At 43.2% G+C, this 11172-nt stretch overlaps 1 protein-coding gene across 1 annotated transcript; it reads right to left on the bottom strand.

Moving 5' to 3' along the window:
• Nucleotides 1–421: 421 nt before the first annotated feature.
• zgc:195282 (uncharacterized protein LOC100192223 homolog) lies at nucleotides 422–2645 on the bottom strand. Its single transcript, XM_034202477.1, has 4 exons — nucleotides 2441–2645; nucleotides 1082–1176; nucleotides 943–997; nucleotides 422–707 (listed from the first exon to the last, which is right to left on the bottom strand). Exons 1-4 carry the CDS (start codon nucleotides 2481–2483, stop codon nucleotides 697–699), a joined length of 204 nt encoding a protein of 67 aa, XP_034058368.1. The 5' UTR covers nucleotides 2484–2645; the 3' UTR covers nucleotides 422–696.
• Between the last annotated feature and the right edge of the window lie 8527 nt (nucleotides 2646–11172).

Genomic DNA, 11172 nt, shown 5'->3' with positions numbered 1-11172 from the left:
TGTGTGTGTGTGTGTGTGTGTGTGTGTGTGTGTGTGTGTGTGTGTGTGTGTGTGTGTGTGTGTGTGTGTGTGTGTGTGTGTGTGTGTGTGTGTGTGTGTGTGTGTGTGTGTGTGTGTGTGATCCGTCTCTGCCTCACTGTAGCACCCATTCCAGCAGATTCTGCTGGCATAAGATGTGCTTCGGCCTGCCAACAGCAACCACCCTCATCCAGTCCTCCTTCCTTCTCCTTCCCCCTGGCTTGCTGATGATGAGGGAGAACCCTATAGTTCCACGCTTCTTATTTTTTTACGTTAGTGTGTGTTGTCTGCGATTAGAGTATTTGTTAGTCAGTAAGTGAATACATCCACCCTGTGTGCCCAGATATGAGCATGCAGGAACCAGATTACAAAGTTCACCTCAGAGACTTAGACATCCACATGGTTTGACATTGGCATTGACATTTATTAATACAGACGGAAAATGAATTTACATTATAAAAGTGAACAATCACATACACACTGCATCAAGTGGTCATCACACATTTATAAATATTTAAATTTTGTGTAAATTATAGTAGATGGATAGTTAGATATCTGTCCATCATTTATATGTATTTATTTATTTAGGCCTACTCTTCATTTTCTTTGTCCCTGTGTTCCTTCAGTCCATGTCGGCTCAGTGTGTGAACGAGCTGCAATGCACCATAGAGACTCCAGTCACCTGTTACCTGTCAGGAGAGATTCACACAGAGAAGAGAAGACATTCAGAAAGTGCATTTGTGTGTGTGTGTGTGTGTGTGTGTGTGTGTGTGTGTGTGTGTGTGTGTGTGTGTGTGTGTGTGTGTGTGTGTGTGTGTGTGTGTGTGTGTGTGCGCGTGCGTGCGTGCGTGTGTGTGTGTGTGTGTGTGTGTGTGTGCCTGTGTGTGTGTGCCTGTGTGTGTCATGCTCTCAGGAAGGCAGTACCTCTTGGACCAAACATCCTCAGGTAGCAGTGTGAACAATATGGCTTTTCGTCATACTGAAAAACAAATAGGACATTTATATAATCAATTATTGTAACTGCTATTACCTTTACATAAATAGAAGATATATGTCAAAATACCTCAGCATGTTGACCTGGTGTGAGCTGTCTGTTGCACTTTTGACACTTGAGACACAGAGGGTGATAGTCCCTCCCTAAGGACCTCTTCTTCTCACCTGTACCAGAGAAAAATGAAAACGGTATAAATGAGAGGCGGGATGCAAAATTAACAAACAAACAATGTAAAAATAAGAAAAACGATATACTATGAGATGTTTTTTAAGCATTTTATTCATTTTGTTTAATTATTTTATTTTTTATTCATATTTTTATATTTTGTATCCTATTACTTTACATGTATAAAGCATAATTGCTACTTTATTCAAATGTTGCATTATTTTATTTGTATTGATTGATTATTGGATATAGAGGTAAATGTGTAATATAAAGCATCACATTTATCAAAAAAAGTATTATAATGTTGTTGTTTTTTTATTTTAAAATACAGTAGACATAGTAAAGAATGTGGTGTTGTATAAAAAGAGACAAGAGGGCCAGGTCACATCATATCTACTTAGCTGGTTCATAAGGAGAAGAGTAAAACCAGCTGTAAAAAAAACCAATTGATTTATTTGGTTTAAGTGCTATTTTGCATTCAATAGTGACATCTCAGTGTTGGGGACAGGACTGTAACTCAAAGAGACAGAAGCTGAGGAGGAAACCCCGAGAGCAGCTGAAGCTCGTTTGGCTGGACCCACATCCTGTTGTCATGGATGTGTGCGCGCACATTTGTGTGTCTGTGTGTTCGGAGAATATAGCTTTATTAGCAAATAGGCCTCAAAAACCTTTGTGGCACATTTAAAAATAAATATGAAAGCTTGTTTTTCAAAGTACATACTATATTGACTTAAAGTACAAGCACAGGCGTAACGAATAACATTAACGATGACTCACTTACATGCAGGTGTGTGCATCGTTAGCAAAATGAGTTGCACCTCACAGTCTTTCAGTCCCGCCTCAAAACACATCTTTTCAACTCTGTCTACCCATAAGCCCCCCCCCTCTCAATCAACTTCCTCTTGACTGCCTTTTTATTTTTTACTTACTTGTTTGCCAGTCCTTGTTTGTCTACCCTCCCTCATACTGTAAAGCGTCTTTGAGTTGTGAAAAGCGCTATATCAATAAAATGCATTATTATTATTATTACCTGTGTTTGGCAGGTTATAATGTCCACTGTCAAACTGCCAATAATATGAATACATGTTCACCTTATTACTTCTGCTTTACCCCTTTGTCCTACTGTTTTTTTCTATTCATATATTTTTTCTATTTTCCTTTTCAGATGAATCAAGTAACTGGAAGAAAATTAGAGATAGAGCTTGAAGGATGTTCAGAAAAATAATGCCAGACTGAGTAAACACTTAAGGAGGTCACACTCACCAAAGTAGACGGGCTTCCCGCAAATTGGACAGTAGCCTACCATGATGGTATGTAATTATTCAACGACGACTGTGTGTGATAACGTATATGCTTCATGAGCATGTGAGTGTGTGTGTGTGAATTGACAGGAAAACCGTTAAACTGCACATATGTCTGCGTGAGCACCAAAACCAGGATGTGGTGGGTGAGACGTCACCGGAAGAGAGAGAAAGATGTGATTTGAAAAGCTACTTTCAGTGGAAAATAAATCATGATATCAGGTGTTAAGCCGTGTTAATAAGCATCACTTTATGTGTATATACTGATGCTTTGGGTGCACAGCCATGACACTGTGAAGAGAGACAGAGAGAGAGAAAGAGAGGGTGAGGAGAGGAGGGACAAAACCAGCTGTCAGCAGCTCAGGTTCCCAGCTATCTTCTCTCCCGGCCTGCTGTTTGCACCCTCTTTTCTAGATTAAAAACAAGGAGTTGAGCCTCTGAATTGAAAAGAGACACTTAGTCCTTTCTTCCCTTCTTTCTGTCTCTCTATCTCTCTCCCACTGTCACATACTCACACACATGCATACCCCCCCCCCCCCCCCCCCCCCACTGACTCACACCCCTTTATATTCTCTCTCACACATACACACACACACACACACACACACACACACACACACACACACACACACACACACACACATACACACTGTACTTCCTCTCTGTGACATCACATAAAGAGGCTGCAAGCCAAAGAGCAGAGGGAGAGGCAGGGTGAGGTCGGTTGGTTGAGGGACATGCAGAGGGGGAGGTGTTTGTGTGGAGGCAGATATCCCCTCCGGGGAGGTGATGGAAGTCAAGCAGGGGAGGGACAGGGGTGAGAAGAGACGAGCGAGACAGAGGAGGGAGACAGTAGCCGGCCTCAGCTCAGCGGGGACAAAGAAGATGAACTCTGATGAACTTCTCAGAGCAGAACGGGAACTAGAGTCACCGTGGAGGACAGGCCAACGTCTGTGTGCTTCGATCCATATCACTGTCACTTGTGTCTTGCTTATGAATGACTGAATTATATCTGACAGTACAGTTGTACACGGGCGGAACAAGTATTCAAATTTTTTGCAGATAAAAGTAGCAACCTCCATGTAAAATCACTTGGAAAGACAACATGTAAGTGAAAGTTGTGGCAGTAAAATGTCCTCAGCTTAATGTTAAAGATGTTCTTTTCAGTGTATTTTATTATATTTTTGGGTTATTTTAACGGGGACATATTATGCTCACTTTCAGACATGCTTTAATGTAAAAGCAGGAAAACATCAGACTAAAACGTTAATATAAGAAGCCAAAAGTATTCACAAGGTACTTAAAATGCCATTTTACATTACATTTCGCTAACGCTTTTATCCAAAGCGACTTACAATAAGTGCATTTATAGATGAAGAAGCAAACTCAAAAGCAAGAATCCTGCAGGTACATTTCCTATCTATAAGCCCATTCATATATATATTTTTTTTTTTAAATCTGTTTTTTTTGGCAAAGGTGCAGCTTAAACAGTTGAGTTTTCAGTCTGCAACAAAAGATGTGTAGACTCTCTGCTGTCCTGAAACCAATGTGCGGCTTGGTCCACCATTTGGGGCCAGGATAGCCAACAGGCCTGTTTTTGTTGAGGGGAACCTGGGTCACACATTTGACAGCAAACGAAACAAGACAAAGGGCCAGGATTACAAATTGTGTTTTTGGCAAAAAGGGGGATACATTTCCTGGAACCGTTGTAGTGAGAAACTGAAAATACTTAGAACATATATGGACAAATCTGTGATCAGAATGATATGTGGGTAGTATAGTGAATGGTGCCAAATAGATAAACAATGTTATAACTTAATTTACTCTTGGGTAGTTAAATCTATAACTATGCACTATATTCTATTGATTGTTTGCATATTTAATACCCTACATATTCAAATTGTGAGAACAGCAACCAGATACATGTAGAAATATCCACCTCTAAAATAAGTGTACTATAAGAGAAGTGAAGTGCAAGCGCTTGAGTAAATATAGGCCTTCTTAATCTTCAAACATGTACACATGTGTGCTTTTGTAATGTATATTTTCCAGCTTTAAACATCACAAACACATGTGATGAACTTCACAAGGCTATGAAAAATACCAAGTAGTCATCATTTGCATATTTGCCAGCTTGCCGCTCCTGTGTGTCATGTTTTGCAGGGGGATGGAATACCAAGTAGCTATTTCATCTGACCAGCATTCCCTACAGGATAACCCATAATGTCTCTCCATCAGCATTCATTGTGTGGAGCTACACCCTGAATCAGAGGCCTATGTGCCTGCGCATGTTACAGCGTTTTTTATTCAGGTGATGATGATGTCATTACAATAACAGAGAACAGATTAGTTAATATGTACCAAGAAAAAGCAGAGATTTGATTCATTAGAGCGAGAAGGAATAGCTAGAAGCAGGGAGGATTTCTACTCGTTGGATTAGAGAAAAATGTAAAGGAATTGGAGAGAAATTAAAAGGAAAGAGGGAGTAGAGCATAGGAAAACAGAGGAGCTGTAATTGTGAAATGGAGAGAGGGAGAAAAGAAACAAGAGGAGGAGAAGAGAGGGGGCGTTAAAACCACATTTCCCTGTGGATCTTTTGGTAAGGCTGCGTTGAGAAAACTGCCAAAACTCTTAACACACACATTCCCGCACTGGCACGCACATATGCATGGTTCACTTTTGCCAAGTCATATGAGATACACCACTAACACACACATGGATGGAGGGATGTGAGAAATGTGTGTGTGTGTGTGTGTGTGTGTGTGTGAACTGGATTTATAGTAACTTTTAGAGAGTGGTGGAAACAGACAGAGCTCGAAGGAGGGAGGCTCCTCTCCTCCGTCTCCTCTGGTGGGTTGGAGCTCGCCGAGGCCAAACCCTCCTGACGCCGGCTTTGAGAATGGTGGTGGGGGTGGGGGGGCAGGAAGAGGCTCAGGAAGGAAAATCGGCTGGATGGATTCCTTCTTCCCACACATAAATGCACTGTTGATCACATGTGCGTACACATGAAAGTATACACATGGCAAAAAAAAGAAGCCTTTGGACGGTTGCCTTTCCCCCCGCTCGCTCTCACACACCCACTCGTCATCACGTTTCAATTTTTGGCATCCTCTTTCCTCCCGCAAGCCCAGAATATGACATGGCTTTGGGGTTGCATCTCAGCAGCACACACAGAATCAGCTTTGCAATACAAGACATATGGCAAGCCAAATCAAGAAGCATCTCAAACATTTGACGGATGAAGACGACCAAAGGACCAAATGGGGACTTAATGGGTACCTGCTTGATACTTTGTACCATTCCTATGATTGTTTGTTCGTGTAAAAAATATCTGTTTTCCAAATGATATTTCCTCGCTTTATTTTTTTAAACCATCAGACTGTCAACAGCACAAAGGGACACAGCTTAAGCTTCTCTACCCAAGCCAAAAAAAATCCCTCATCCTTTAGAGTTCCTAAGCCATTCTGGTGCTCATCTGGCACAGCCGGGTGGATATTTGGGTGCACCATGGAGCCATTTCTGGGGTGTGTTTTCCACAAATATCCCCCTCTGTGATGGCCTTTCCGGAGTCAGACGATCTAAAGGCTATAATCCTCTACTTAGGGTATCAGCGGATGGAAAAGTCAGAAAAATAAGTCCTTGTTTTTCACAATAAATCTGGCAAAGCCCGTAAGTCCCCCTCATGCCACTACGTTGCGATATGATTATGGTGACTAATACAACATGATTAGTAGCTGTGAGTAGCTGGGTCAGTCAGATTGCATTATGGGATGTTTTTGTTTTTGTTTGGTCTTGGAAGAAACCAATGGAGGAAATGGTGTGTTAATGGCAGATACTACACAGGTGTTGACGCCGCTCTGGCTTTTCAATTTTCTTCGGGGCTACTATAATGTCCAATACTCCCAATGGCTAACCAGACACTGTAAATACCATACGCACATTGCAACAGATAAACACACCATGCCATAAATTACAAGAACAAAATATCCAGTATTTGTTTTGCAATGCCATACACTGTGAGAGTAACAACAAAGGCCAATTAGAGATTTTAAGTCAATGTTAGCCCAGCTAGTGGCCGGACCATAATGTTGGTTCAGAATTAAAAGATCTATTGGATGCATGGCCATGACACTTTAGACATTTTGGACGGATGATGAGAATGGATTGTACTTATTTTGGTTGTCTGCCCCAACAACTTTTGGATCAATACAATCTGGTACTGCTTGTGTAGGCCACCAGCAGGTCATAACTTTGGTCCTGTTCACCATTTACATGCTCCCCCTCGGCCAGATCATCCAACATCATGGACTCAACTTCCACTGTTACGCTGATGATACCCAACTGTATCTCAGCACCACTCCATCCTCCCAGCTCCCCCCTCAGTCTCTCATCAACTGCCTGCACGACATCAAAGCACGGATGTCGTCCAACTATCTCAAACTAAACAGCAGGAAAACAGAGCTCATGGTTGTGGCACCCAAGGCGCGGCTGCTCCATCTCCCCATCTCCTGAAACCTGCAACCTGGGTGTCATCCTCGACTCCACCCTTTCCTTCCATTCCCACGTCATGTCTGTGACCAAATCGGCCTTTTTCCATCTGAGGAACATTGCCAGACTCCGACCGTCACTCTCGGAGTCGGTTGCCAAAACCCTAGTCCATGCGTTTGTCACCTCCCGCTTGGACTACTGCAATGGTGTCCTGTTCGGGGTTCCCAACAAAACCCTGGACAGGCTCCAGTATGTCCAAAACTGTGCTGCTAGGGTACTCACGCACACAAAGCCGTGGCAGCACATCACTCCCACCCTCATCCACCTCCACTGGTTGCCGCATAACCTAAAAGTCCTCCTCCTCACCTACAAGTCCCTCCATGCCCTTGCCCCCCAGTACCTATCGGACATCCTTCGTCCACATGCCCCTCCCCGGAACTTGCGGTCCTCAGACTCTGGCCTGCTTACCACCCCCCGCACCAAACTGCGAACCTTCGGGGACAGAGCCTTCAGCGTGGCAGCCCCCACCCTCTGGAACGATCTCCCTGCGGAGATCCGCAACGTCCCCACGCTTGACGCCTTCAAAAGGGCCCTCAAGTCCCATCTGTTTACTAAGGCCTTCGGCCCCTAATCTATTTGTTGTGTTGTCTGTCTGACTGGTTGTCTGACTGCCTTTTGTTTTTGTTTGTTTTTACTCCTGTTTTTCTTTGTAAAGCGACCTTGGGTCCCATGAAAGGCGCTATATAAATCTAAGCTATTCTTATAATTATTTTTATTTTTTTAAATAGCCATATTCCAATCAGTCTCAGCTGGTTTTGTTTAGTTAGCAAACTAACACGCTAGACTGAACTGGGATCTGAACATCACCGGCAACACCATACCTATAATGAACATCAGTATGCTAGCATTGTAATGTGTCTCTGATGGTAATTGTGATCAATTTAGCATACAGATGTTGGCATTTAGCTCAAAGCATCCCAGTGGCTAAGTACAGCATCACAGCGCTGCCAGCGTGGCTACAGACATAAGTGTGATTCATTATATATTATATATATACATTATTTTATTAACACAAGTGGTAACACACTCAGGACGGCTGACGGATAATTCATCACAAGCTCAGACTAGCAGCAAAACACTGATCAAACGCACAGAGCTAAATATCAAATTCTAATGGAGACTGCAAAGTTATCAAATGCCCTAAATATGTCAAACTGAATTTGGTTAAAAAAAGATTAAATTGATCTAAAATCCATTTGATACGATGATGCAACCATAAAGAACGTCTTACTTGGGTTTAAATATTACAAGTATAAAGAACCTTCGATAAAGGGTTGGAACAAGCTGATAAAATGTATGACACAGTCAGACTGTGTGGGATAATACCATTTTACCAGCCTTAAAGCTTGAATGAAACAAAATGCATATCTAAGGGATGTTAAGCTACGTTTTAAACTTCAAGGTCCCTCAGCAGGGTTCTGACCAGTGTATAGCGCTCGGCTCTGGTGGCGGGTCACACCTATTGTTTGGATCTGCTTGGGGAAACAGAGAGGCGGGCAGAAGGAAATAACCTAATGTGTTGCTTCTTGCCTGTGCATTCTTGGCATAGCTCTTTGCCCTTTTCATTTTTTGACTGTGATTTTTTTTTTTTTTCTTCTTTGCTTTAATAGTGAAGCCAAGGGTCCACAGCCAGCCAAGTCCCACCGCTCCAGTCTGGCTAAGCCACAGAAAGCTTGGCTCCCTCTCCTCTTTCCTCCCTCATTCTCTGTGTATCACTACAGTGTGCGTTCCTCTCTTTGGATGTTTCTCCATGTCGCCATGTCTCTCCTGTTTGTCTCTTTCCTTTCTGTTTTATCGGTTGTGTCCGTCTGCATTGGTCAATCTGCCTCTTTGTCTCAATTTCTCTTCTTGTGTTCTCTTCCAAAACACACACACACACACACACCACGCTCTCTATTTCCCTGCCTGTCAGTCTGTCACAGCCAGCGGACTGGTTTAGCAGGCGGGGTTCAGCTGGGCTCCACAAACACATGGCTCTCAATCTGCCTTCTTGTGTGTGCAGGAATGGTATTTATTTTTCTGTTCTATTTAATCTTTTATTTGTATTTGATGGAACATTTTGAATATTTCCACACTTGATCTGGGCAGACATTGCACGCCTTATGGCCATATATGTTTCTTTTTTGTTATCATCGAACCTAGACTCACACATTTGGATCATTTTAAATGTCGTTATTCTCACTTATAACCGAACAAAAAGACATTGCATAACCATTAGGTAACCTGGGGTATAAAAGCAAGGACGTGTCAGTCATCTAAAATTCAGCTGCAATCCAGAAGGAAGCCTTTTTCTACACGTGTAAATTAGAGTTTGAATATATCCACGAGAGACAATTTGCTCCTATCTGTCTCTCAAGTGAAATTGAATTATAGATCAAGCACCTCTTCACAAATCAGAATTCTCCAACTCAAACAAAGCCTGCTCCCATCTTCTACTACGCCTATTTCTATCTGATCAGCGCCATTCATTCCGCCACTTAGACAGGAATCTAATTAGACCAGAATATCAACATTAAAACACATATCTGCCCCCCTCCTCTCTCTCTCTCTCTCTCTCTCTCTCTCTCTCTCTCTCTCTCTCTCTCTCTCTCTCTCTTTGTTTCTCTGCTCTTCCCTACAGCTGGTGAGAATATGGTTTGTTGCTGCCCCTCCCCCGGCGTTTGAACAAGCCAATAAGAGAGCACGTCAGCAAAATAACCCCCCCTCCACACACCATCCCTCCTTTTCCCTTACCACCCCATCCATTCCCTACCCCATCCCCCAGAGCCCTCTCTACACCCCATCCCCCTTTCCTACCACCCCTAACCCACTTACTCATCCTGCCTCCACCCTCCTGCACACCCACAAGACTTCCCCTCCCTACTTTCTCACCCGTGTTCATCCTTGCCTAGTCGTCTTCCCCTTTCCCTCTCACCCTTTTTCCTGGACACCCTACCTCTTCTTCATTACACCCACTCGCCATTTTCCCCACTCCCATCTATGTCACTCCTCTTCCCTCCCCCACCTCTCTCTCCTCACTCTCCTCACTCTTCTGTGGCCTTATCTTATGAATATCGGTAGCACACTGGGTGAAAAATTGATCCTCCCCGCCTGTCTGTGGACGCTGCCACAGTGCATTAGCCTGTGTGTGAGTGTGTGGAGGTGGATGCTGCTTGGGGGAGGGAGGGAGGAGAGGAGGAGGGACGGAGGGGAGGCGAGGGTGGGAGGGATATTTGCATATCATCAAAGTAGGGAAAGGGAGTGTAATGAGGAGAGAATGTGAGTGTGTGTGTGTGTGCGTGTGCGTGTGTGTGTTGAGTTGGGGTTGAGTGTGTGTGAAATGAGAGAACAAGACCAAGGGAATATGGTATGGGGAGCGAGATGAACTTGGATTGTGTGTGTGTGTGTGTGTGTGTGTGTGTGTGTGTGTGTGTGTGTGTGTGTGGACAGCCAGACAGAGATCACATGCATGCTTCCCTTCACATGCCATCCATCACACCCTTCACACACACAGTCGGCCAAACACACACACACGAGCACACACACACACACACACAAACATAAGGACAGATGATTCATAGAATATTAGAACTACACATATTTAGTTAAATGTCAAAAAGAATTCACATAATACCATGTTTTGTTTAAGAAATTATCATATTTTAACATCTTATTGAAAGAACAGAAGAAGCTAAGTGTGTGTGTGTGTGTGTGTGTGTGTGTGTGTGTGTGTGTGTGTGTGTGTGTGTGTGTGTGTGTGTGTGTGTGTGTGTGTGTGTGTGTGTGTGTGGACACATGTACAAACTTGTTCCATCCGAAATCTGGCTCAGTAGCAGAAGGGTCGCACAAGCCTTTGTTTTAGCCTTGATGGTGAAAATTGAATTAGGCCAATTTATTTCCGACATGGGCTAAATCAACCCTGTTTGTTTTTTTCCTGTTTGTCAATCGTTATCTTGTTTCCCTTTTTTAATCCACTGTACAATGGTTTGCAACTTTTGCAAACACAGCAAATAGTTATTCTCAAAGCGAACTTGCGGCTCCAGAAGAAACAGCTGCAATGGGAAGGCAAGGCTTGGTATTTGTAAATAAATAATTTAAAGCCCCTTTTAGCCTGCCTCTCTGCTATCCACAGCTTCTGATTTAAAAGGAGCAATAATCGATTACCGA

Source organism: Gymnodraco acuticeps, unplaced genomic scaffold (assembly GCF_902827175.1).
Source record: "Gymnodraco acuticeps unplaced genomic scaffold, fGymAcu1.1, whole genome shotgun sequence".
NCBI lineage: Eukaryota > Metazoa > Chordata > Actinopteri > Perciformes > Bathydraconidae > Gymnodraco > Gymnodraco acuticeps.
The sequence above is the reverse complement of the archived record's forward strand: the minus strand, read 5'-3'. Positions and strand labels throughout refer to the sequence as shown.

Excerpts from the sequence above, each read along its gene's own strand:
- zgc:195282 (XM_034202477.1), bottom strand. The coding sequence starts at position 2,483 with ATGGTAGGCTACTGTCCAATTTGCGGGAAGCCCGTCTACTTTG. Across the intron at positions 1,177-2,440 it reads CGGGAAGCCCGTCTACTTTG|GTGAGAAGAAGAGGTCCTTA; the intron begins GTGAGTGTGACC and ends TCTCTGGTACAG. Across the intron at positions 998-1,081 it reads CACCAGGTCAACATGCTGAG|TATGACGAAAAGCCATATTG; the intron begins GTATTTTGACAT and ends TTTGTTTTTCAG.